At 43.9% G+C, this 27171-nt stretch overlaps 1 protein-coding gene across 3 annotated transcripts in view; it reads right to left on the minus strand.

Annotated features, from left to right (window-relative positions):
* Positions 1-15409: 15409 nt before the first annotated feature.
* NNT (nicotinamide nucleotide transhydrogenase) overlaps positions 15410-27171 on the minus strand; it is a 60683-nt gene continuing 48921 nt past the window's right edge. For all 3 annotated transcript variants that reach the window (XM_081881393.1, XM_081881394.1, XM_081881395.1), the window contains exons 20-22: positions 18618-18736; positions 18069-18184; positions 15410-17017 (exon numbers count right to left, since the gene is read on the minus strand). In XM_081881393.1, coding sequence (XP_081737519.1) covers positions 16868-17017; positions 18069-18184; positions 18618-18736 — 385 coding nt within the window. In that variant the 3' untranslated portion in view covers positions 15410-16867. The remainder of the gene's footprint in view (positions 17018-18068; positions 18185-18617; positions 18737-27171) is intronic.

Here is a 27171-nt window from a genome sequence, read left to right on the forward strand (position 1 = left end):
ACATGACCCGGAAGCTGTACGCTGGCTCCCTCAGCCAATAAAGCGAGATGAGTGCCGCAACCCCAGAATCGGCCACGACTGGACCTAATGGTCAGGGGTCCCGTTACCTTTACCTTTACAGGTGGAGTTGGGTGTCAGGTTTTGCTTCCTTTTCAACAATAACCTCCAATGAAACACTTTAGGGTCCTGTTATATGTGTATGGATGGCATGCCGATCATGTGGGTTACTATGCAAGGGGTGGCAAAGCTGCACTTTGCTTCCTATGCAAGGGGTGGCAAAGCTGCACTTTGCTTGCCTGCCAAGCCTCCTGAAGTGGCCCGCTGTCCCTGTTGTAAAGGTGTCTCTTCCTTACTTTGCCAATGCACCTGTTGTCCTCAGGTGCCCCACCATTGCTGGCAGAATACAGCACTCTGGCATGAGCCATGCAGACCCTCCAAGTGTCTCTGTTTTCCAGGGACAGTCCCAGATTTACAGAAGCCATCCCAGTTTCTGATTTGATCCCAGAGTGTCCCGCTTTTCTTTAGGATGTCCCTATTTCCATCAGAGAAATGTTGGAGGGTATGGAATTTGCGACCCCTGAGTCAAGGAGATAAGTAAATGTAGAATCTTTAGAAGACATCTGAAGGCAGCCCTGTTTAGGGAAGTTTTTAAATCCTTAATGTTTTATTATGTTTTTTTCTTTAATATGTTGGAAGCCACCCAGAGCGGCTGGTGCAACCCAATCAAAGGGGTGGAGTATAAATAATAAGAATATTTATCTTATAATGGAACAGGCTGTCCCTTATTTTATCAGAGAAGTGTTGGAGAGTATGGCCACTAGGTGCTCCTTCTGCTTTTCTGAGCACCTCATGCTGCTAGCAAGGGTGGCATAAAGGTAAAGGTAAAGGGACAAAAGTGGAAAGGACCTAACAGAAGCAGAAGACATCAAGAAGAGGTGGCAAGAATACACAGAGGAATTATACCAGAAAGAAATGGATTTCTCGTATACCCCAGGTAGTGTGGTTGCTGACCTTGAGCCAGACATCCTGGAAAGTGAAGTCAAATGGGCCTTAGAAAGCACTGCAAATAACAAGGCCAGTGGAAGTGATGGTATTCCAGCTGAACTATTTAAAATTTTAAAAGATGATGCTGTTAAGGTGCTACACTCAATATGCCAGCAAGTTTGGAAAACTCAGCAGTGGCCAGAAGATTGGAGAAGATCAGTCTACATCCCAATCCCAAAGAAGGGCAGTGCCAAAGAATGCTCCAACTACCGCACAATTGCACTCATTTCACATGCTAGCAAGGTTATGCTTAAAATTCTACAAGGAAGGCTCAAGCAGGTATGTGGACCGAGAACTCCCAGAAGTGCAAGCTGGATTTAGAAGAGGCAGAGGAACCAGAGACCAAATTGCAAACATGCGCTGGATTATGGAGAAAGCTAGAGAGTTCCAGAAAGACATCTACTTCTGCTTCATTGACTATGCAAAAGCCTTTGACTGTGTCGACCACGGCAAACTATGGCAAGTTCTTAAAGAAATGGGAGTGCCAGATCACCTCATCTGTCTCCTGAGAAATCTCTATGTGGGACAAGAAGCTACAGTTAGAACTGGATATGGAACAACTGATTGGTTCAAAATTGGGAAAGGAGTACGACAAGGCTGTATTTTGTCTCCCTGCTTATTTAACTTATATGCAGAATTCATCATGCGAAAGGCTGGGCTGGATGAATCCCTAACCGGAATTAAGATTGCCGGAAGAAATATCAGCAACCTCAGATATGCAGATGACACAACCTTGATGGCAGAAAGTGAGGAGGAATTAAAGAACCTTTTAATGAGGGTGAAAGAGGAGAGCGCAAAATATGGTCTGAAGCTCAACATCAAAAAAACAAAGATCATGGCCACTGGTCCCATCACCTCCTGGCAAATAGAAGGGGAAGAAATGGAGGTAGTGAGAGATTTTACTTTCTTGGGCTCAATGATCACTGCAGATGGTGACAGCAGCCACGAAATTAAAAGACGCCTGCTTCTTGGGAGAAGGGCAATGACAGGCCTAGACAGCATCTTGAGAAGTAGAGACATCACCTTGCCAACAAAGGTTCGTATAGTTAAAGCTATGGTTTTCCCAGTAGTGATGTATGGAAGTGAGAACTGGACCATAAAGAAGGCTGATCGCCGAAGAATTGATGCTTTTGAATTATGGTGCTGGAGGAGACTCTTGAGAGTCCCATGGACTGCAAGAAGATCAAACCTCTCCATACTGAAGTAAATCAACCCTGAGTGCTCACTGGAAGGACAGATTGTGAAGCTGAGGCTCCAGTACTTTGGCCACCTCATGAGAAGAGAAGACTCCCTGGAGAAGACCCTGATGTTGGGAAAGATGGAGGGCACAAGGAGAAGGGGACGGCAGAGGACGAGATGGTTGGATAGTGTTTTCGAGGTTACCAGCATGAGTTTGACCAAACTGCGGGAGGCAGTGGAGGACAGAGGTGCCTGGCGTTCTCTGGTCCATGGGGTCACGAAGAGTCGGACACGACTAAACGACTAAACAACAACAAAAAGGGACCCCTGACCATTAGGTCCAGTCGTGACCGACTCTGGGGTTGCGGCGCTCATCTCGCTTTATTGGCCGAGGGAGCCAGCGTACAGCTTCCGGGTCATGTGGCCGGCATGACTAAGCCGCTTCTGGCGAACCAGAGTAGTGCACGGAAACGCCTTTTACGTTCCCACTGGAGCGGTACCTATTTATCTACTTGCACTTTGACGTGCTTTTGAACTGCTAGGTTGGCAGGAACAGGGACCGAACGACAGGAGCTCACCCCGTCGTGGGGATTCGAACCACCAACCATCTGATTGGCCAGTCCTAGGCTCTGTGGTTTAACCCACAGCACCACCCAGGTCCCTGGCAAGGGTGGCATAGGAGACAAAGATGGAGAAGGCGAAGGAGAAGAAGGAGAAGGAGAAGAACCACCAATTTGGCAAGGTCAGGAAGAGAGAGCTTTTTTTCCTCCCAACCCAGCACTGTGATGGAGAGAGAAACTGCTGCCTCTGAGCTTCAGAGAACAACCTTGTAAACAATGAATGTGTAGACATAGGTAAGCAGGGTTAGCAGAGCTGTCAACATTAAACAGGAGGTGCTCTGGATAGAACTGAGGTATGGTTCCTCAGTATGGAGATATAGCATCTGTAAATTTGGAAGATGTAGGTCAGGTGCATTCATATTAGAATGCAGAAGAATCATAGCTGTCAACCTTCCCTTTTTTTGCAGGAAATTCCTTTATTCCAGCGCCGTTTCCCACTGCTTCCCGCTGCTATCCTGGATTGTTAGATATCCCGTAGACTGTCCCCGGGACAGGTGAGGCTGCTGATCCCTTATTTTCAAGGCTGCTTATCCCTTATTTTCAAATCTGAAAGTTGACACCTATGAGAAGAATCAAATCCCTCAACGCATCATTAGGCAAATACAGGAAGGGCATCACCATGTCTGCGGGGGGGGGGGGAGACCCCAAATGGATAATATCCTAAACCACAAGTTTGTATGTCTGACTAGCATACTTTTTCTCACATGGCTAATTAAAACAGGCAGACCCAGAAAGATTTTTGGGGGGAGGTGGGGAGGAAACTGCTTGTAAACTTTTTGACAAATCCTGTGGGGCATTATTTATTCAAATCTGGCCAAACACATTTGGCTATTAAAAAAAACAAAATTAGCATAGGTTTGTATTTAATGCCGCACCCATTGCACATCATTAAATCTGTGGGCTCCATTTTCCCACTGGTGGCTAAGATTGCCTCTCATTGTTAATGCAGCCAGCTGTTTCAGCCCAGCGGTCACTGATCGCAGGGCACAAATTAACGAGAAACATAAAGGGAGAAGTGACATGAGGGGATAAAACAAAATGGGAGAGGTAGTCCAAAAAGGAAGAGGGGTTCTTTCTATTAGCCAAGTGCAGGGAGGATTCACTAGGCATATTAGGAAATATTAATTTATAATATTAATAAATAAATGATATTAATATTTAATTATCACTGATCATGCTATTTATTTACTTATTACCTAACACAAGCTGTCTCTAGGTGACTTACATGCAAGCCATCAAGCTTAATTGTAAAACAGCAACAGCCACTCCCAAAAAAACCACACATAAGCATTTTCATTAAATGCCTGAATGTCCTGGGTCAGGAGTCAGCTTCACCTGCTGAACAGCAGCCTGAAGGGGAAGAAGGTGGAGTGACTCCACCTGCAGCTGATCAGACTTCAAGGACACAGAGGAGAAGGCGCTGGTGAGAACTAGCTGGTTTAGCCTTCTTAAGCAGAGCTTCCAGCAGCAGTCAGATCTCTGTCCAAAAGGGAGCATAGCTGACAAACCACCCAAAGTCAGCAATAAACGCACATATCTTCTGAGACCACCTGGACATTCATGGCCATTGGATCCAAGGGTACCCCCAAGTTTATGGACCTGCCCCAGCAAAGTGAGTGCAAATCTGTGCAGAACAAGCTCTCTTCCCACCTCTTTGAATACATAGCACTTCTGTCTTATCATGTTTCCATTTATTGGCCTGCATGATGCAGCCCATAGCACCATCTAGCACCTGAGCTGCCTCTGTTGATACAGAGAGAACAACGAGATAAAGCTGGGCGTCATCTGCATAGTGGTGACACATCATTCCAAACCTCCTGATGGCATCAGCTTCAAATGGGGGGCAAGATGTAACCCTGCCGGAAGCCATGGGGCAACTCCTTAATGGAAATGGCCTCAAAGCTAGGATTGGAACCACTCAAATACAATATCCTCAACCTGCACCTTCCAGAGTCACTCCAGAATGATATCATTGTCAATGGTATTAAAATCCATCTCTCTCCTGACCCTCAACCAAGCTGACCAATGCAGTTTCAGTGCCATGAATGTGCTTAAAACCAGACTGAGCTGGGTCCAAATAATTATCTTCCAAGGAGGCCTGAAGCTGAGCCAAATACCCCTCAAGCATTTTCATAAACACATCTGGGTCCATGGAGGCCCTCTGAAGAAGGGGACGCACCACCGCCTCTCCCTCCTCCAATTACACATGAATCCACCCAGTTAATCCCCTTCAGGAAGCCAATATGGGCAAGGGTCAAGAGGGCAGGTGACTGGCCATGCCCATTCAAGCAGCTTGCCCACAATCATAGGCCACAACCATCGAACCCTGATCCAGCACAAATGAAGCAGACACTTCTCTGGACACTTCCACAGAACTTGCCCTAACTGTAGCCTCCAGTGCAGATGAATCATAAAGATTCTGTCCACTCTAGAAAGTGGTGGTTGTTGTCATCACACTTGTTTGCTTGACTTACAAAAGCATTGGGATTGCCCGACCTGCTACTCGACGCAGAATCTGCAAGGCAGTATCTTCTTTCTGCTGAGTGTGTGGACATGAGAGGTAAAATACACAAGCATGTAGTTTCACTCTCCCCTCTGCACATGTGCTAGTATGTGTGGAGCAAGAATAAGAGAACAGCCCTCAAGTTAAAGGGGCACCTGTTCCAGCTGTGTGTGGTTAACCACTGTTCAAACACAGCTGACTGTTGTGGTACACCCCAGCCTGTACCAGTGATTTCATCCTCTATGGCTTTATACACTTTGTTCACATGCTGTGTGTTCCTATGCTTGCTTACTCGTGGTTGATCCCACTGTGTGTGTTTTTTATATCCCATCTTTTTTACATCATGGAACCCAAGACAGTATATGTGTTATTCCTAGGCAGCTTCCCACCCACGCACTGACTAGACTCAGACCTGCTTCAAGTGTCCACAAGACCAGATCTTGGGTCTTCAGACCAGACCCTACATGCAAAGTAGCATTGTTGTTGTTTAGTCGTTTAGTCGTGTCCGACTCTTCGTGACCCCATGAACCAGAGCACGCCAGGCACTCCTGTCTTCCACTGCCTCCCACAGTTTGGTGAGACTCATGTTTGTAGCTTCGAGAACACTGTCCAACCATCTTGTCCTCTGTCGTCCCCTTCTCCTTGTGCCCTCCATCTTTCCCAGTATCAGGGTCTTTCCCAGGGAGTCTTCTCTTCTCATGAGGTGGCCAAAGTATTGGAGCCTCAGCTTCAGGATCTGTCCTTCCAGTGAGCACTCAGGGCTGATTTCCTTCAGAATGGAGAGGTTTGATCTTCTTGCAATCCATGGGACTCTCAAGAGTCTCCTCCAGCACCATAATTCAAAAGCATCAATTCTTCGGTGATCAGCCTTCTTTATGGTCCAGCTCTCACTTCCATACATCACTACTGGGAAAACCATAGCTTTAACTATACAGACCTTTGTTGGCAAGGTGATGTCTCTGCTTTTTAAGATGCTGTCTAGGTTTGTCATTGCTTTTCTCCCAAGAAGCAGGCGTCTTTTAATTTTGTGGCTGCTGTCACTATCTGCAGTGATCATGGAGCCCAAGAAAGTAAAATCTCTCACTGCCTCCATTTCTACTTCCTGGCATATTGAGGATTGCCTTAGACCGCACATAGCCTAGCGTCTCTGCTCACTGCCCATGCTAGTTGGGGCTGATGGGAATTGTAGTCCAAAACATCTGGAGAGCACATGTTGGCTACCACTGCCTTAACTTTAGACTACTCAGGTACACAGAATAGAAACTCCCAACCACAATGAAGCCGTACAGTACATTCTTAGTAAGCGGTTCTAGCAAAGAAAGGCGGCTATTCACACTTACCTCACACTGAGCCCCATTAAACTTAAAGGGACTTGCTTCTGACTTGTATCATTCTCAGTATAAGCTATTTCGGAATACTAAAGGGACTTGCTTCTGACTTGTATCATTCTCAGTATAAGCTATTTTGGAATACTGAAGGAAGTGCCAGCCTAAAAAGCAATTAAAGCCACCGCTCTATGTTAGAAGGAAAAGCCATATGTTATGTTGCAGTAACATTCCCAAACCAAAATAACCTGACAAAATTAACAGGTGATCTTAACCCATGCCCCAGTTAGTGGTTACCCCACACTGATTAAGATTGGTACACCAGTTGATGCATGTCTACTTGTAAGTAAGTCTAGCATCCTAAATATTATTTCTTTGCTGCAATGCCCTTCTGAACATGCATTGTGTTTGGATATTCCTGGCCTGTGTGCTGAATAGTTTTAGGATACTTCTAAATGCACCATTCTCTCTCATCAGTGAATAGAATTATATGTTCTGAAACATGCTGCCTTCTACGTAACCATGTGAATGAACAAGTAAGTCAATCAACTGAAGGACTGGAACTATCCAATGCACAAAAAGAAATCTGAACATGAATGTGTTGCATTCCACAAGTTTATTCAGAGTGTTGTGCAGAATTGCATCAAGAAGGTGGCAAATGTGGCTAATTTCAGTTGAAACTTTTGAAGTTAAATCTAATGAGAATGTTTGCAATTCTGAAACAGACACACACACACCCATGCAGAAATCCCTGCTTCATTTATAGCACTGGGATGCACATCTCTTGCCAGTAGTATTTCTACATTTTTATCCTATCCTTTCACCTTCTAAATGCTCGGGACACAAGACGCAGACTCCTCTTTTAACCTCACACCAAACTGTGAGGAGGTGACTGACCCAAAGCCAGCCATTGCATTTCACGGCTGAGTGGAGTTTGAACCCATGTCTTTTCTTTCCAAGGGCAACACTCTAGCCATTCCAAACATTCCAAACATGGTGCTGTCAAATGTTATTGGACTTCAACTCCCACCAGCCTCAATGAGCATGCCCAATAGCCAGGGACATGGGTGTTGTAGTCCAACACATTTGGAAGGTGCCATGTTGGGGAAGACTGACCACTCAGGCTCCATTAATTTTTAAACAAAATTGGTTGCCTACAGCCAGACTTACCCTTCAATTTTTCATTGTCTGCATTTTTTTATTTTATTTACATGGCTCCAAAGATGTTTTAAAAAAGCAGTTTGCAAGCATCTGGCAGTAGATTTGGACTCGCAACATTTCAGCACTTTTGTCACACGCCTTAGAACACTGGGAAAGTTCAGCACCCTGCCTTCACACACACACACACACACACACACACACACACACACACGACTAGAGGTTGCTCAGGACTTTTCTACGTCTTAAATCCTAAAAACCATACAACCATTTCAGCCATGGCAACATCTGCGGCAAGCACTCCGCTGCTACCAGGCTGTTAAAACCTCAGTAGATTTGTGCAGAGCAACTGACATCCAGTGGTCACTGAAGCTCACTGCTCAATTCTTGCATGTTTTTACTGAACAGTCTTCAGACCAAGCCAAAGTTGTTCAGCATTCCAAATGGAGGAAAATGCAAGGACTCTTCTCTCTCTCTCTTTAGTGAAGTGCTGGGAGCACTCTACGAAAATTCTACCTGTGACTCCTATAAACCTCATTTAGCCTCTTAATGCCAAGGGTAACCAATGTCCTGCCCTCTGGATCTTGTTGGTCTTCAAGTCTCACCAGCTTCGGCCAGCCTGCCCAATGGTTAGGGATGATGGGACTTCTGCCCAACAACACACTGGGCAGTGGCAGACTTTGGGCTCTGAAATTTCAGCGGCTCCCTATGTGATGCCAAAATTTGGTGCCACCCCCCCCATCTCCCATGCTCCATTCCACAGTGTTGTTTTGGTGCCCCCTGTAGCACAGCGTCCAGCGCAGCCACACTGGTCATGCTACCCTAAAACGGCTTCTGATGCTGGCTACCTCCGCCTTACAGTTTTTACCAAATAGTCTCATCCTTGGGCCCTCCATTCATCAAACACAAATGTCCCTATAAAACACCCACTCCTTTGTTCTGCATTTATCTCTTTCTCTCTCACTCTCTTTTCCTTCTGCTTATATGTGACTATCTCTATTTCAACATTTGCTTGTCCTCCATGGTTCCATTCTAAGTCATTATTTTTAAGCTCTTCCCTTTTCCTCTTGCATTCCCAGGCTGGTGTTTTATTTAACTTCTTTGATCTTTCTTACCTTGCTTCTTTTGCAGTGCAATCCTATGCAATGTTCACTCAGAAGCTAAACCACGTTAAAAGGGGGTTAATGTCAAAGTATTGCTATAAAAGGGGCAGGTCAGCCCCCCAATCCCTGCTTAGTGGTGCATAATATTCCAGAGGGTTCCAGGCTCTCACCCAGGGTCACATTTCCATTGAGAATCAAGACGCAGGAGAGACTGTAAAGGTAAATGTAAAGGGACCCCTGACCATTAGGACCAGTTGTGACCGACTCTAGGGTTGCGGCGCTCATCTCGCTTTATTGGCCGAGGGAGCCGGCGTACAGCTTCCGGGTCATGTGGCCATCATGACTAAGCCACTTCTGGCGAACCAGAGCAGCGCACAGAAACGCCGTTTACCTTCCCACCGGAGCAGTACCTATTTATCTACTTGCATTTTGACGTGCTTTTGAACTGCTAGGTTGGCAGGAGCTGGAACCGAGCAACGGGAGCTCACCCCGTCACAGGGATTCAAACTGCCGACCTTCTGATCAGCAAGCCCAAGGCTCTGTGGTTTAACCCACAGCGCCACCCACGTCCCCGGAGACACTGTAGTGACTAAGATTTATAGTGGGGTAGGAGAGCTGAAAATAATGCCAATATATTTCACATCTGGCAACCAATGTTTCCCTTTGGTTTCAGTCCATGGGTAGATGAGTCTAAAAAGGCCAAGGCACAAATTTCCATGCCCCTCTTGCAGCTATGGTGGCTCATTTACAGATCCAGTAAGTGTTAGAATTTAATCAAGCTTCCTGAATGCCTGGAACCAGCAAGGGTTAAGATATAAGCCAGGCTAGCTTCTTCATGATGTAATCACCTGGGTGAGGGGCCATTAAGAGAAGAAAGGGGAGGTGATGAGCCATTAAGAAAGCAATGAAGAGGGCACTCGGCCTCCAGCTCTTAGAAAGTGAGGGGGACAATGCCAGAGCTTTTCAGCAGAATTTGCTGTGGTGTGACCTAGAAGGGGGGAAAGGTTGCAGGATGGAAAAGGACATGGCTAGTGTCCATTTGAATCCGAGGCTGTGGTGGGGGAGAAACAAGGACTACGGGGGAGGGTTAATGCTGTCAACGCCTCTGACGTAGGCTCAGGTTTGTTGTTGTTGTTTAGTCCTTTAGTCGTGTCCGTCTCTTCATGACCCCCTGAACCAGAGCACGTCAGGCACTCCTGTCTTCCACTGCCTCCCGCAGTTTGGTCAAACTCAAGTTGGTAGCTTCGAGAACACTGTCCAACCATCTCTTCCTCTGTCGTCCCCTTATCCTTGTGCCCTCCATCTTTCCCAACATCAGAGTCTTTTCCAGGGAGTCTTCTCTTCTCATGAGGTGGCCAAATTATTGGAGCCTCAGCTTCAGGATCTGTCCTTCCAGTGAGCACTCAGGGCTGATTTCCTTCAGAATGGATACGTTTGATCTTCTTGCAGTCCATGGGACTCTCAAGAGCCTCCTCCAGCACCATAATTCAAAAGCATCAATTCTTCAGTGATCAGCCTTCTTTATGGTCCAGCTCTCACTTCCATACATCACTACTGGGAAAACCATAGCTTTAACTATATGGACCTTTGTTGGCAAGAGGCTCATATGTAAATAAACAATTATATGTAAATAAACAATTATTCATGAAGACACCACAGTCTCCGCCGTGCCTCATTTCCAAAAGGAAACATGGACCCTGGGAAAACCTCCTGGAACACCTGGAATCTTGAACTACTCAGAGATTGGGGTGGACTACACCAATATAGATTTTTGCCTCTTACTGGATATCACGTGTAGGGAGAGTCCTTATTGCGCTAAGGTCCTGCTTGTTGGCTTCCCACAGGCATCTGATTGACCACTGTGAGAACAGGATATGGGAATAGGTGGGCCATTGGCTTGATCCAGCAGGCTCTTCTTATGTTCTTAGTTTCTCTTGAGTATAGAATAGATCTGCCTCTAAGATGCTACAAGGCTATGTATTCATTGGTGTCAATGCCCCTAAGCCAAATCTTAGCAAACTGCCCAATTTGTTACTGTGTAGATTACTGTTTTGCCCCGTCCTTTTCCTCAACGAGAAGCAATAAAACTCCCACATGGCCAGACTAAGAGCTTCAGCCTGTAGAATCAATTGTTACTTTGAATCAGGGAAAATATCTTGCAAGCCAACATGTACTAGGGTTGCAAAATTACTGCTCTGGGGAAAACTGCAATGAAAGTCTAAAGAGGGAAAGTAGACACAAACTTACTAGAAATAATTGGCCACAAGTTTTCTTTATTTTTAAAGCCTTTATCTCCCTCATTATCCATCTCACAGAGAATATATTGGTATGTGCCACTTTAGAAACATTTTGTGATTGTTGGCAAGAGAAAAAAGGCCACCCTCTAAATCTGCAGGGGGGTGTTTCTCGTTACAAGCATAAGTTTCACAATTTAATTATTTGTGGGTATATGGAGTGGTAAAATAACCTGGATGGTGATTAGCCCCATACCCAGCTGTGATGGTGCAGTCTGATCCTCTCATTTAGCAAGCATCACATGCTTGCAGGCTGAAGCCCTAATTAATAGAATTATTTGTTTCTCCTAAGTGACTTCAGGCCAGCTGGATTATACAAGTCACTGCCATGAGCACAGAAGAATTTTGGTCCCCGGTCTACAGCTGTTGGAACAGCAGCCAGTAAAAACTAGCAGCTCTCAAGGAGCTGGATGTTTAAACAAGAGGGCAGCTCTAACATTCTCATCATTCAAATTCTCCAAAGCAAAGGTTTTCTAAGGGTCTGGAAAGTTTGCTTGTTACATGCATACATATGGCAGAGGCAGAGAGATTTCAATTTAACTCATCGAATTTGGTTGGATTTGTGGAATTGAAAGAATTTTTTTAAGCTCCTGTTGATTCTTCTAAGAAATTTCCATCACAGAGGCAATTAGCACATAACAAGTACAGTGGACAGACACTGTGTGTTATGATTCCATTTTTTAAAATGCTACCCAAATGCATGGGTGGTTAACTAGATTAGGAACAGGAGGTCTGGCATCCTTGGGGCCCATTGTCATCTCTGAGCCTTTGCAAGCCCTGTCCTCAATGGGCAGGTGTGAGCTTCCCTTTAAAAAAAAAAATGCCACCATGCCCTGGGAGCACCTGATACAGCATTACTCCAAGGCACTGTAGGATATTCAGTTGCCTGCTGCAACCACCACCCCAAAAACCAACAAGCAGCAGAAAGGAGGCAGGAGAGATTCCACACAGGGCATTTTGCCAATGACCACTCAAACATGGGACCAATTCTGCCAATGAAAATAGCTGTAAAAAAAAGAAGAAGCAGCAGCAGCAGCTTGGTTAGCATGCAATTATAAACATCCTCTGGGTATATCCCTATTCATTTGATGCCCATTTAACCATTGTGATGCCTCCTGCAAAGAACCATGGGGAATTTTAGTATAGTGAAGTTGCAGCGGATTCTGTTAAGAGGTCCTGAGCCCACTGACAACAAACACAGTTCCCAAGGATCCTGGGGCTGGGATGTGCGTAGGGAATGGGAAAGCCAATGCTTGAAACGGACTGGTTCAATTAAAGGAAGTTCTCTGAACTACACCTGGAAGCAGGTCCCATAACTGCTGGATGGGAATGAAGTGTGTTTGGGAGTGGGTAGAACTTGGAATGATTTATCGTTCATCTTTCAAGTTCGTTCTCTTACATTTGTCAGAAACTCTTTGGGCCTTTAGAGATTAAAGATTGTAATTGTCCCCCCCCCCCAAAAAAAAATGTACTCTCCGCTGTGCCGATGATCGTTTGGATGAACAAGAATGGACTGTTGCTCTTTGAGAGGAAGGACCATAGCCCAGTGGCAGATTGTCTGCTTTGCATGCAGAAGGTCCCAAATTCAACCCCTGTAATATCCAGATGTCAGCAGAGAATCATGCCCAAAACCCTAGAGAGCTGTGGTAGGACAGTATTGTGCTAGATGAATAAATGATCTGATTCAATATAAGGCAGCTTCATAGCTGTGAACAGAAATGAACTAGCGCACTTTGTAAAGGGATGAACACGAAATGCAATTAGTTCCTTTTTCCGACAGCCTGAACTAGTTTTTGAAATGAGCTTCCCAAGACTCAGATGAGAAATTATATGCTGCATACTCGGTGCTTTTGTTCTAGAAAAAAATGTGCCAGTACTCACCATGAAGTTGCCACAGTAAGTGCCACACTTTTAACCAGCTCTTTTCTTCTAAAAAAATAAATGTTAACAGTACTGCACTGTGCATACTTAATATACATAATTTCTGCAGATCCCATATGTTTTCCTGGTGTCAGATTTTACTTTTACATGTGTGTGTGTGTGCATGCACACACATATTTCTGGTGGATTTAAATCCAGGACAAGATTGCTCAAATACTTTCTGCCTTTAATGAATGGCTGGATCCTAGAGCACAGTCTGAATGGACACAGTGAAGTAAAATGCTGAAACTCTGGATCAGTGACTGGATGGGAAGACTGGATGAGACCCACCCCCCTTTCTCTCACTCCTGACTTCCATGGAAGAAAGGTGGGGGAATATAAATAGAATCATTAAAATAAAAGCCTATTAATAGATGACAGGTTTCTGGAATGGCTAAATTGAATTTTATGTTTCCACGAAAAAGCAGACAAATGATGGAGAGTCGTGAAAAGCAGGCACTTCCTGTTATTGCCCTCTGGAAATGAGATTCACTAATTACTGCACTTGCTGTATAAGGATCATGAACACTCATGCATCAAGTTTGACATGCAATAAATAAGTAGAAGACTCCTTAGCTGGCAGTAAAAGAGTGTGGAGGCAGAAGATGCTGGTGGGTTTGAAACAAATGGGGCAGTATTATTTTAAAGGCTCGAATTTATTTTTCTTTGCCATTTGCACTTCTAAGTGAATAGGTAACGGATTTTTGAAGGACTGGTTCAAGTTGTTGGCCATTAAAGAGCTACGCAAACTAGGGGACTGCTAAAATGTGAAAAATAGCAATTTTGTACCCAGTAAATTTACACACACACACACACACACACACACACTTCAAAATGAAGAAAACCTGTTTTTTTTTCAAAATACTGCAATAAGGACGTGAGATTTGGTTCACTTTATTTATTTATTTTAATAATCCTCTCGCGTTCCATAATACAAACAATAGGAAGGTTAACATTGGTACTTCTGGTCCTCTTTACGAACTGCTTGTATATCATCAAATTAAAATACAACATTTTAGGCAAGTTGGAAACTGCAGCCTTTAAAGGCATCACTATGCACTGCAAAACTAACTCTGATGATGGTCCTCTCTTTGACTATGTTAATGTGTAGGTTGTACAGAAATGGGAGGGCAATAAGACAAATAGCAAGACGCAGAACCTTATAAAAATGCACATTGAATCCTTATGGCTGCAATGCAGCATTCAATAAATAACGATACCAATTAACACACTGCTTTGTTATGCAAACTTGATAGAAGATTGCAGCTGTGTACACATTACCGTATTTACGCTGGCTCTACTGCATTCCCACTGCTGGCATTGAAAGCAGAGCGTACATGATGTTAACCGCAATCTATGTGTATCTTGTAGTTTCTTGATAAATGCTCCTATGTGCTTTCCTCAAACCAGATGCCATCCGATTTGAAAACGCAAGATGCGGTTAAGATGCGTTTTGCGCAGCTCAGACAGCCATTGCAGAAGTGCAGGTGGCAGCTTCCTTGAATGGGAGTCTGAGGGTTGCAGGCACAGGGGAATGAATCGGGCAATGTGCATTGGGTGAAGACACCGCCGCCCCCTCTCTGGTATGTACAGAAAGTGCTAATGTGCCGTAGAAATGGAAAACAAACTTGCTGCATTTGAAGCCACTAATGTGTGCGTAGCCTGAAACCAGCTGGAACGGAGTCTTAACTGGTATTCTGTAGTAACTGGTACGGTTATTTATTGTTTGCATGCACCTATGAGAATATATGGTTTTACATGGGACGCGGGCGTCGCTGTGGTCTAAACCAGGCATAAGCAAACTCGGCCCTCCAGATGTTTTGAGACTACAATTCCCATCATCCCTGACCACTGGTCCTGTTAGCTAGGGACGATGGGAGTTGTAGTCCCAAAACATCTGGAGGGCCGAGTTTGCCTATGCCTGGTCGAAACCACTGAGCCTCTTGGGCTTGCTGATCAGAAGGTCGGTGGTTTGAATCCCAGCAATTGTTGTCGTTGTCGTTGTTGTTTTACTTTATATGGTTTTACAAATACAGATAGGTAGCCGTGTTGGTCTGCCATAGTCAGAACAAAACAAATTCCTTCCAGTAGCACCTTAAAGACCAACTAAGTCAGTTCTTGGTATGAGCTTTCGTGTGCATGCACACTTCTTCAGATACACTTCTTCTGTGTATCTGAAGAAGTGTGCATGCACACGAAAGCTCATACCAAGAACTGACTTAGTTGGTCTTTAAGGTGCTACTGGAAGGAATTTGTTTTGTTCTGGTTTTACAAAGTTCTGGATCTTTTTGCCATTTGCATTATTGTAGGGGGCGGGGCTCTGATGGTGTACAGGTTTGTATCTTTAGAAATGTATGGCACAACTGCAACACAATCAAGGTCCCAAACAGGTCCTGCTAAAACATAGCTGCCCAAACTTTGCATTGGAATGTTGAGGCTTAAATATTCTTATGCATCAGAATGACACTGAGTAAGGAAAGATGACAAGTTTTTTAAAAAAAAGAAAAGCCCCACTGAAATGAATGGGAGCTGAGAGAAAGGATCCCTTCTACTGGTTTACTGGGCCTGGAAGATCCTAGCTGGATCCAGTCCTCTGCTATCTACTGCTGTTTAACTTATGGGAATCTCACCATTAAAAAAAAGAAACTAACCAAGAAAAGGAGGTAGCTAAACGGACATAATTTTCATCTGCTATTAAATTAGAAGGTCACCATAAGCACAATGTTAAAAATCAGGATTTATAAACAGTCAAGTTGGGCTAAGTTTAACTCACTTCATAGTAGTCTGTCTTGCCCAGATGTTAAGGCTTTCTAACACAATTACAGCTATTTGTTTTGCCTCTGTCACTACGGACGGTTGCTACATCATTATGCAAACATGACAAATTCATTTTATTAGTCAAACATTTGAGTTCCACTCAAGTGCACTAAATAAAATCAAGGCTGCACTGGAAGTCAAATAACCCCCGATACCACTGAATTGTAGCTTCAATGGTAATCTTAATTAAATTAAAAAGGAAGACCAGTAATCAGAATCTTTTTTTCTCCCTGAAGCTTATTGGGTTTCTATGCTGCCCACATGATTTTTTTAATTAAAAATGTATTTCAGGTGGTCTAGAATTGTAACTATCCACCCACACCCCAGCATCTGAAGTATGTTGGACAAGAAACCACCCATATCCAGCATCTCAAACACATCGGTTGTGAATGTATCAAAATGCATTTCAAAAGTAGCACAAAATAGATTTTAGAAGGTCGTAAGTAAGAAGCCAGCCAAAATCTAAGATATCCAGCTAAGGGGTCTGAGATCTGGAAAAGAGCCAATCAGCTGAATTCTGTGTTCACTTGGAACCAATAAACAAGAACTGAAGCCAAATGACCCATTTTAAAAATGGCAGCAGCTGCCCCGCATGTATAAATGCTTCCCTTATATCTCATGTCACACTAGATGAACAGATTTACCCCCAAATTCCTGAGTGTCATTGTGTTCCTCTGAAATGCACTGCATTCAAGAATTCTAAAAAATCCATGTTCCAGCCCCACAAGAGAGCTCACTTTGGGTCCCCCCTCCCCCTTATATACTGTTAGTTAAATTTTCACCCTTAACACTTTTTTTTCTGAACCTCTGTTTCAAGAACAACCTACGACTTTTGACGTAGATTACACATTTTAGATTTTTTTGTTCATACTGGCCAAAGGATAGCTTTTTAAACAAGAGGTGTTTATTTCTGGTAGGACTCCCTCACTTTGGCCTGCAGGGCATCACACGTCTTCTTAGCGTCCCCAAGCAGCATAGCAGTGTTGGGCTTGTAAAAGATTGGATTGTCCACAGCTGCGTAGCCAACACCTAGAGATCTCTTCATAACAATGACCTGAAATGAGGAACTTGTATTAGATATGACACAGGTATAAATACTCAGCAACAACACAAAAGAAGGTGGTTGTTTATATAGAGCAACCCCATTGGAAAAAAAAATATTGCAATACACATTAACTGTTCTGTTGTCAGGTTGGGGCTAAAGGTTTCCCCCACCCGTTTCAGAAAAGTCGACCATACTCTGTTAAGGGATAACTGCAACACTTTTTGTTTATTCAATACGGGTGCGGCAAGCACCGTATTTTTCGCTCCATAAGACGCACCTGACCATAAGACGCACTAAGTTTTTAGAGGAGGAAAGGGAGAAAGCCCCATTTTGGGGGGGGATCAGCTCACAGTTGTGCAGCTTCTTTTGCAAAGGGGAAAAGTTCCTTTTTTTGAGGATCAGCTCAAAGTTGTTAAGCTTACTTGCAAAGGGGAAAAAATCTGTTTTTATGGGGTTCAACTCACAGTTCTGTAGCTTCTTTAGGAAAGGAAAGGGAGTCGTTTCTACAGTTTCTAGACCAATAATCTAATCAGCCAGTCACATGTCGCTGGGGAAACAAACAGCCTCCATCTGCAGAACATTCAACAATGGAGGCCTGGGCAAGGGGGCGGGGCCAGAAAGGGACCCAGCGATTGACCGCATATTCGCTCCGTAAGACGCACAGACATTTCCCCTTACTTTTTAGGAGGAAAAAAGCGTGAGTTATGGAACGAAAAATACGGTAGGTCCAAGAGGAGTTGTGGAAATAGAGTAACAGCAGTCTATATCATCAAGGCACTGATAGCTCCCTGCAGTGGGAGAAAGCAACAATATTCCACTATGTAATTCCCAATGGGCAGAATAATTTGGAAGACATTCTTCCAGGTGAAAGTTTGCAAATTTTCCCTGCCCTCTCAACAGTGCCTTCTAGCCTGTCCATATTGGAAAAGAGTTCAGGAGAAAGTAGGCAGAAAATTTGTGGTAGCTTGAGGAATAATTAGTATTATGTTTCTAAATAAGATGACAGCTTTAAAGAGTTTGAGAAAACATGGAATTTCTGCCACAATGTTTTGGAGCCTACCTGCTTTGCTTTCCAAACTTCTAGAACAGGCATTCCAGCAATGATGGAGTTTGGATCTTCCTGGGCAGCTGAATTAACTGTGTCATTAGCTCCAATGACAAGGACTAGATCAGTTTCTGCATTAAGAATAAAGGGGGGGGGGGAGACCACATACAAACACACAAAATTATGAACAGAACTCAATATTCCAACAGTTAGCCGCTTGCATCATAGTAGCATGAAGATGCAGAAACTTCAATTTATCACATGGAGATATAAAACCAGTACAGGTGGACTTCCCCAAATTAATTATTGGCGAGTGTTAAATTGTTTTTCCTGGAAGCTTAAAAAATTAGATTAAAATGATAAGGAGCAGCATGGAAATATTAATTTCCAATGCATGCATTTAGTAAGGGAACTGATAACAATGACAGAGTGAGCCAGATAAGAACCTGACATAATTTAGACTGCAAATTTCCATATTGTAATCAAAGTGAAACATTGTGAGCTAGCATTTTAGAAACCACACACAGATGAAAGCAAAAACGGACCAGGGAGTGGCTCTCTCACCTGGGAAGTCTTCATTGATCTCATCCATTTCTAGGACAATGTCGTATGGCACACCGGCTTCTGCGAGTAGCACATTCAGTTGCCCAGGCATGCGTCCAGCGACGGGATGAATACCAAACCTGAGGGTAGTGGGAGAAAGAGGCAATGAAATCATGTATGTGGTACATAATAAAATAAATAAAAAGAAAATAGGAAGAAGCTTTAGAACATTGAGTCCATGTAGCTCAGTATTGTCTGCAGCAGGGATTCCCCAAACTTGGGCCTCCAGCTGTTTTTGGACTACAGTTACAATCATCCTGACCACTGGTCCTGCTAGCTAGGGATGATGGGAGTTGTAGTCCAAAAATAGTTAGAGACCCAGGTTTGGGAAACCCTGGTCTACACTGAGTAGCAGAGACTCTCCAGGTTTCTCAGACAGGGGTCTCTCTCCAGCCTAGCTAGAGATGCTGAGGATTGAATCCTGGGTTCTGCATGCAAAGCAGATGCTCTACCACTGAACTCTTCCCCAACTCTTCTCTTATTAATTATCACAGCACATTATTTGAGTACAACCCCACATGTTAAATATGGAAACCCAAGGCTGAGAGGGTAAGTTAAGAACATAGGAACCCTGAGGGGTCAGACCAAAATCCCATCCAGTCCTGGAAGGAGATCAGCATTCTTCCAACCTGAGATTCAGAGGCCTGCTATCTTTGGGACTGGAAAACGCCCATAGCCTTATCCTGTATGTTAGGGATGATTAGGAAAGTGACAGAAAATGTAACTCCAAATAATATGACGGTGCAACCACAATTGGAATAATAGGTAGAGTTCTGGTCACTCAAAAAGGATATTGTAGAGCTAGGAAAGGTTTGCAAAAACCAACAAAAAAGGGTTGGCGTGGTTTCCTAATGACAAAGCAAATAAAGCATTCATTTAGTTTAGGGGGAAAAAGGTGAGTAAGGGAGACATAGAAGTATATGAAATTGTGAATGAAATGGGAAAGAGAAATAGGGTGAGGGGATTTTTTTCCTCCCCTCTCTTATATGTAAAATACTAGAACCTGATGTCCTCCAATGAAGCAGAATGGTGAAAGATTTGAGAAAGACAAAAGGAAGTAATTCTTCACAAAGTACATAGTTGAAACCATGAATTTGCAACAAGATGTTGTGGTGGCCAACATGCATTATGTGGACAGATTTAAGGGGGTTAGACAATTTTATTGAATTTCATTGAATAAGGCTATAAATGGCTACTATTCATGATGGCTCCAGAAGCAGAGGCAGGCAGCATGCCACTGAATGTCAGTAGCTAGGAGGCACCAGCAGGAAAGGGCTGAACATTGCCCTCATATTCTGCCCATGGGTTTCCCATATGCCTTTGGCTGGCCACTGTGGGAAACAGGATAAAGCATGAGACTTTTCATCTCAGGGTCGTGGGTTCAAGCCCCATGGTGAGCTAAAGATTCCTGCATTGCAAGGGATGGGGCTAACTGACCCTCAAAGTCCCTTCCAACTCTACAATTCTATGATTCTTCTTGTAATAAGGTAAAGGGACCCCTGACCGTTAGGTCCAGTCACAGATGACTCTGGGGTTGCGGCGCTCATCTCGCTTTACTGGCCAAGGGAGCCGGCGTACAGCTTCCAAGTCATGTGGCCAGCATGACTAAGCCGCTTCTGGCGAACCAGAGCTGCGCACGGAAAGGCCGTTTACTTTCCCGCTGGAGTGGTACCTATTGATCTACTTGCACTTTGAGGTGCTTTCGAACTGCTAGGTTGGTAGGAGCTGGGACAGAGCAATGGGAGCTCAACCCGTCGCAGGGATTCGAATTGCCGACCTTCTGATCGGCAAGCCCAAGAGGCTCAGTGGTTTAGACCACAGCACCACCCACGTCCCTCCTCTTCTTGTATGCTTTTGTATAAATGAGTGATTGCTTTAATCATGCAGGTTACTACTAACAGTGTCAATGTGAAGCTGTTGCCTAAACGAGTTTAGATTTGAGTTTAAAATGCTAGGTCTTTTAATTTTATTTGCATACTTTACAACAAAAGCCACAAGCCAATTCAACACTCCAAATTCCTCATGTTTAAAACCAGTTCAAAGCAAGATGGGGATTTTTGCCTTTTAAAAAAAAAAATCCAAATCATGTCACAATGCTGGCCCTGGGACTATACCAAAGAACTAAGAGCTGGGAGCCACTGATGGGTTTAAAATTTAGCTGAACTTGAAAAGCCTTTCACAAACACCTCAAGGGTAAAAAGTCCTTGTGTGAAAAACCTCTGTCTACAACAATTCAACATGACATAGAGATTTTCTTTAGAGCCCAGATTCTGGCCCAAATAGTGAAGATTTAGCTGCTTCTGGATCAAGTCTCAAATACACAAGGACTGAACTGCTGAATTTATCAAGTTAATGGGGGTGATTGTTGCCATGAAATTATTGAAGAGATTAAACCTGTGGCAAGAAGAGGTGGGCAAGACCACCTGCTTAATTAAGTCCACTTGGGAATTAAAAACATGTTTTTCAGAAGCTTTGCTTTGTATTCCTGGAACACCCTGGCCTGTATTTGAGAAACATGCAGGAGCTCTGGAGCAGGAGTGAGGAAAGTATAGAGAAGCTTCTCCCCACCTTATATAATTTGTACCACTGTATAGGAAATTTGTCAACGCAGACACACTAGATTTGATTTGCTCTGTCTAAAAGAGGGTTCAACATAAAACTAATACAATGGCAATTATGATGCTCAGTGTTTCATTATCATACCTAATCCTTAATATGAACATTTCTCCAGCATTTTAGCACACCGGCCAAATATTTTCATCAAGCTTTCTACAGAAATGTTGAAAACAAAACAAAGGACACCAATCTTGTGTGAGTACAGTCAAATTAGGCCACAGAAGCATAGGTGTAATTAAGATTTTCTTTTTTCTTTAAGGAGAACTCTTCCCATGCCCAGATCACCTAATTATCTGTGACAACCTGCTTCCAATATTTGATTTTGGTTGTTCAGAGAACTGGGTGAGTTGTGTTTAAGCACATGTTTTAGTGGTGGTCCTGGAAAAGATGGTGGTGATATGGAAGGCCTGATGTAAGCATATATTATCTGACAGACGGCTATTGAGGGCTCTGTCAGCATCGCCCTTGAGCCAGTGTACCAACTGGACTCATGCACTACAGCCCCGACTGGGCTAGGCGAGCTGGGTAGCACTGCCAGAGACCTCCTTTCCCACAGGAACAGGTCACAGTGCTGTGGACTCACAGCTTGGAGCTGAGAGCACCGGATTCACTGTCTCAATAATACAGTCGTTGTGCAGCAGCGTTTTGCAGAGTCTTGCAGAGTATAAACCACTCGGAGAGCAGCTCTGTAAAATATCCTCCTTTATTCTATAACTACAGCTATAATACAAAACTATATACAGAGCTAAATATTCTGAGCATAAATCAACGCTATACTCTGAGTGCCTGCAGCTGCTCTTAGCAGCAATCTTATCTATAAACACGATCTCTTGCACTCTCTCTCCGACACACTGACTGACTCTCTCTCACACAGATTCACTCACTTGACTAATTAAGTAGAGAGCAGTACATTGCTCCTCCTCTCTGTAGAGTCAGCAGAGACCTCAGGAGATCATCAGGAGATTCTTGGGTATGGGAGGGGTGAAATCTCCTCATCCTCCCCCATTTCATCCGACCATTTCAAGAATCTTTAACATAACTGCAATTTGCACACACACTCCAAAAGTTGTTCTCTGCTTACAACCTTGGTAACATATTTGCAGGTATCTCTCTCCCCCCTTATCTAAGACACCTTATCACATCATTAAACAGTTACTTCAACCACTCTGTGTCTATTAGGAAAGAGTTAAAGCATAAACCTCAATCTGTAGTTTACACAAAATACACATTGTGAATACACAAATGAATAAGCAGCTTCTAGAAAAATCTTCACACACATTTCTTCCTCTCAGATACAAATTGACATTTCTAATTAGGCAGATTTGAACAAACCACTTTAAACACATGCTTGCTCTTTCAATCCTGATCCTTCAAATGTCAGGTAAGGAAATAAATGAAGCGTTTTGTGCTACTACTCTCAGCACACTTCATGCTAGGTTTAAAAACCCCACCAGAGTTGCATGTGACCGCAGCCTTTGCAAACTCTTCAGAAAACCTCTTCGGTGGTACACCCTTGGTGGTTCTCTCGGATCTGCTCAAAACTCTTTGATCCTCTTGTTCTGGTGCTTCCTCCTCTTTGGGAGAATGGGGAGCTAAAGTATATGAAGCTGCTAAGTCTGAGTCAGCGTCAGACTCACCTGAGGCTTTTGGGCTCTGATAATCTGTGCCATCATCTGGATCTACATTGGCATCAGGATTATCAATCACATCAGAACTTGCCTCCCTCTTAACTTTCTTTGCCCCTTTTGCACAATCATCACAAATGGGATGGCACTGAAAAACGCCAACTCTGTCCCATTGTGGACTGTCGTCAATGCTCCTGGTCAGCCTTATGGTTTTCGTGTCTGTGATCAGGACACGATAAGACCCTTTCTCATATCCTAGGAAAACACCATGTTCTCCACGCTTACTCAGTTTGTCACCCTGCGAGGTGTGCACCCAAACCTCTGAACCAAAAATTTTAAAGTGCTTCACACATGGCTTCCTTCCGTGAAGCATCTCATATGGGGTGCAATTTACACTAGACTGGTACCTCCTGTTATACACGTGACAGAAAAACGAAAGAGCTTCGGCCCAAAAGGGATCGGGCAGCCCCGAATCATGTAACAGCTTTCTGATTCCTTGCTGCAGGGTCTGGTTCATTCTCTCACATAAACCATTCTGCCAGGGCGATCTGGGCGTGGCAGTCCTATGCTCAATGCCCTGTTCAGAAAGAAAAGCCTCAAACTCTTCTGAACAAAACTCTCCACCCCTGTCAGTGAAAAAACAATGTACATTCTCATTATGTACATTCCTGAGCCATTTACAAAACTGACGAAACTTAGTAAAGGCTTCAGACTTTTTCTGCAGCATATAGACCCAAACATATTTTGAATAGGAGTCTATCAGGACCATGAAAAACCTTGAATTGCCTCTAGAGAGCGCTAGAGGCCCCACTAAGTCTGCATGAATGACTTCGTATGGTTTCTTGGCCTCTCTCCCAGACTCTGTACCTTTGGGAGCTTGCCTTGCCTTACTCTCAGCACAAGAAACACATTTCATGTGGTAGGGACATTCTTTCAGCTTCATACCCTGAACCATATCAGGCATTTTTGCCACAGCCTGGAAATTCAAATGACCATAAACACGGTGGTAATAATGAATACATTGGTCATGCATCTTCTCATTCTTATCAATAGACAAATTGCAACACTCTTTCTCAGTTGCTTCAGCAGTACCTGTACCTGAAACAAAAGGCAATTGGTACAAACCATTTACACATTTTGCATATAGAATGAGCTTGCCATCTCGACGAATTTCACAGCGAGATTTAGCAAACACCACCTTAAAACCCTGATGATCAAGCTGGGAAACACTCAACAAATTGTCCTGAATATCAGGCGCATACAGGACATTCTTAATAGTTGCATTCAGGCTCTTTAAGAACACAGTTCCCTTAGCCTCACTCGTGAGAACTGTCCCATCTGCTTGATGAATTTCTTTCTCTTGCTTCTCAAGCTGAACAAAGAGATCCTTATCTTTGGCTACGTGGTTGGAACAGCCAGAGTCGATCACGAAGAAACTCCGCCCACATTGATTGGAAGAGCGAGAGATCAAGGCCTTTGAAGTAGCAGGTGCTTGGGGATTTCGTCGTCCTCCCCCTCTGCCTCTGAAGTTTCCCTTCTTCTTTGAAGATTTCTTGCAGCACTGAAAACTCAAATGGCCTTGTGCTCCACATGAAAAGCACCGCCTCAACTTTAGTGCTTTAACAGCAGCAATTTCACTTTCACTTTCCCCTGCTGAAGACTCATGCACATTTTCAAGCACATTTTTAACAGCACAGTCCCGGCTTTCTCTAACAGCCTGTCTGCGATCCCACTCATTCAGGAGCACGCTAGACACATAATCTTCTGTTAGCAGGTCAGCAGGCATTGTAGAAATCTGGGCAGCTACTCCATCATAAGAATCATCTAGGCTATTTATCATCAGCATTGCAAACACAGCCTCTGAAATAGCCAGGTCTCGCTGAACAAGGTCCTGTCTGAGACGCTTTAACTGAGATAGATGGCTAGGCAAATCACCACCTTTCTGCAACTGCAACCTGCACAGCTTCTTGAAGAAAATCACACTGGAACCAGCATTTTGTCTCAGATGCATATCTCTCAACTTATGCCAAACAGCTTGTGCAGTCTCTTGACCCTCTAAGTTCACCAGCAAGTGGTCTGAAACACTCAAAACAATTGTCCCTCGGGCTTTCATATCTGCAGCATGCCACTCAGCCCAATCATCATCATCTTTATCTGGAGGGTCATCTTCTATCGTGTGAAATAGCTTTTCCCTCTGCAAAAGCGCTTTCATCTTAACTTGCCAAACTGCATAGTTTTCAGGCGTGAGGAGGGGAAAAGACAGAGCCATCTGGCCAGAATGTGCACAGGCCATGTCTGCTATTACTTAGAGCAAGACACTTCCCTCGTGCAAACACAGATAAAGCCTTGGACTTCTTCAGCCACTCTCTCTCCCACTCAGAGCGCAATTAACAGGCAAACAGGGATGCTATCTTCTTTCTTTGGCAGTCAGCAACATACCTCAAGCAGCAGCAACAGCAACAGCGGCAGCTTGAACACTCTGCTCCAACACAGCTCTGCTTCTAGGCACCACAAATCAGTCCAGCATGCAGCCTCCGTTCCGCCGTCCAGCGATCAGCAACAGACACCTCTGGCGACTGGGGCGACTGGGATGACTGGAACAATGACTGGTCAGACGACTGGACCCATAACCGATGTCAGCATCGCCCTTGAGCCAGTGTACCAACTGGACTCATGCACTACAGCCCGACTGGGCTAGGCGAGCTGGGTAGCACTGCCAGAGACCTCCTTTCCCACAGGAACAGGTCACAGTGCTGTGGACTCACAGCTTGGAGCTGAGAGCACCGGATTCACTGTCTCAATAATACAGTCGTTGCGCAGCAGCGTTTTGCAGAGTCTTGCAGAGTATAAACCACTCGGAGAGCAGCTCTGTAAAATATCCTCCTTTATTCTATAACTACAGCTATAATACAAAACTATATACAGAGCTAAATATTCTGAGCATAAATCAACGCTATACTCTGAGTGCCTGCAGCTGCTCTTAGCAGCAATCTTATCTATAAACACGATCTCTTGCACTCTCTCTCCGACACACTGACTGACTCTCTCTCACACAGATTCACTCACTTGACTAATTAAGTAGAGAGCAGTACATTGCTCCTCCTCTCTGTAGAGTCAGCAGAAACCTCAGGAGATCATCAGGAGATTCTTGGGTATGGGAGGGGTGAAATCTCCACTGCCCTGCTTCACATTTCTAGAAAGAATCATTCTGCAGGGTTAAGGTACTGCTGGTGTGAGCACTAACCAAAGCTAGTTACTTGCTGTGTTATGATTGCCAAGCCACTTGAGCATCTAGGGACTAAACAAGGAGATTCATGAGCAGGACCTCCTCAAGGGATAAAAAATAGAGAGAAATCACAAGCAACTACAGGGAAACACTAAATAAGACATTCCTTTGCCCTGTGCTGTTTTGCAACTAAAACCAGTACCTGCAGTGCTTCCTTGCCTTGAGCTAAAGAAAAATCAAAGTAGACCTTGTTCTCAAATCATAGAATGATAGAGTTGGAAGAGACCACAAGGACCACGTCCTGTGACATGTCTCATTTGGCCCTAAAATTATCAACACAGGAAGTATGTATTCACATGTCTACAGTACTTCCAGGATAGTGTACATTTCATAAAGCTGCTTCTGGATTTGTAGCATACTTTTTTTCCTTTTATACATGTATATACATATACTTCCCCTTAATTGAGCATCTCATGGAAATGTTTCTGCAATTTTAAACTAACATGGAAGCAGCAATCAGTTTCCAGCCCTATTTTTAAAAACCATAGGGGCTAGAAACTTGGGGGACGGAAGGGGTAGGGAAGGCTGATAGAAACAGTAGGCTTTTTCCTCACAAAACATGTTTGCAAACGGCACACAGCCCCAAGGATACTTTAGAGGGAAAATAACTGCAGTCCTTCTAGCAAAGACCAGATGTAGAATCAGATATACAACAGCAAAACAAATAGGACAAAATATTAAGAAGCATAAAGGTTCAGCCAGTCAGCCACTAAGTAATTCAAGCCATGTGAAACAGTTCTCCTCTTTCCAAAAAAACAACAACCCCAAAACCCTGCTGAAGCACAATAATTTTTAGAGGAACTCCAATGTGGGTGTCTGTGTTAGAATTCAGGCAAGAGATGCAGTTCCCCTGTGTTTCCAATATAAGTTATATCTAAGCAGTTTTTATTACAATGCATCTTTTGGTTGCATGTTCTTACTCATCTCTCTTCTCCCTCCCTCAAGGTTTGGGAGGGACAATTGTTGTTTGTTGCTGTTGTTTAGTCAT

This window comes from Podarcis erhardii, assembly GCF_964252035.2.
Source record: "Podarcis erhardii genome assembly, chromosome: 11".
Lineage (NCBI taxonomy): Eukaryota > Metazoa > Chordata > Lepidosauria > Squamata > Lacertidae > Podarcis > Podarcis erhardii.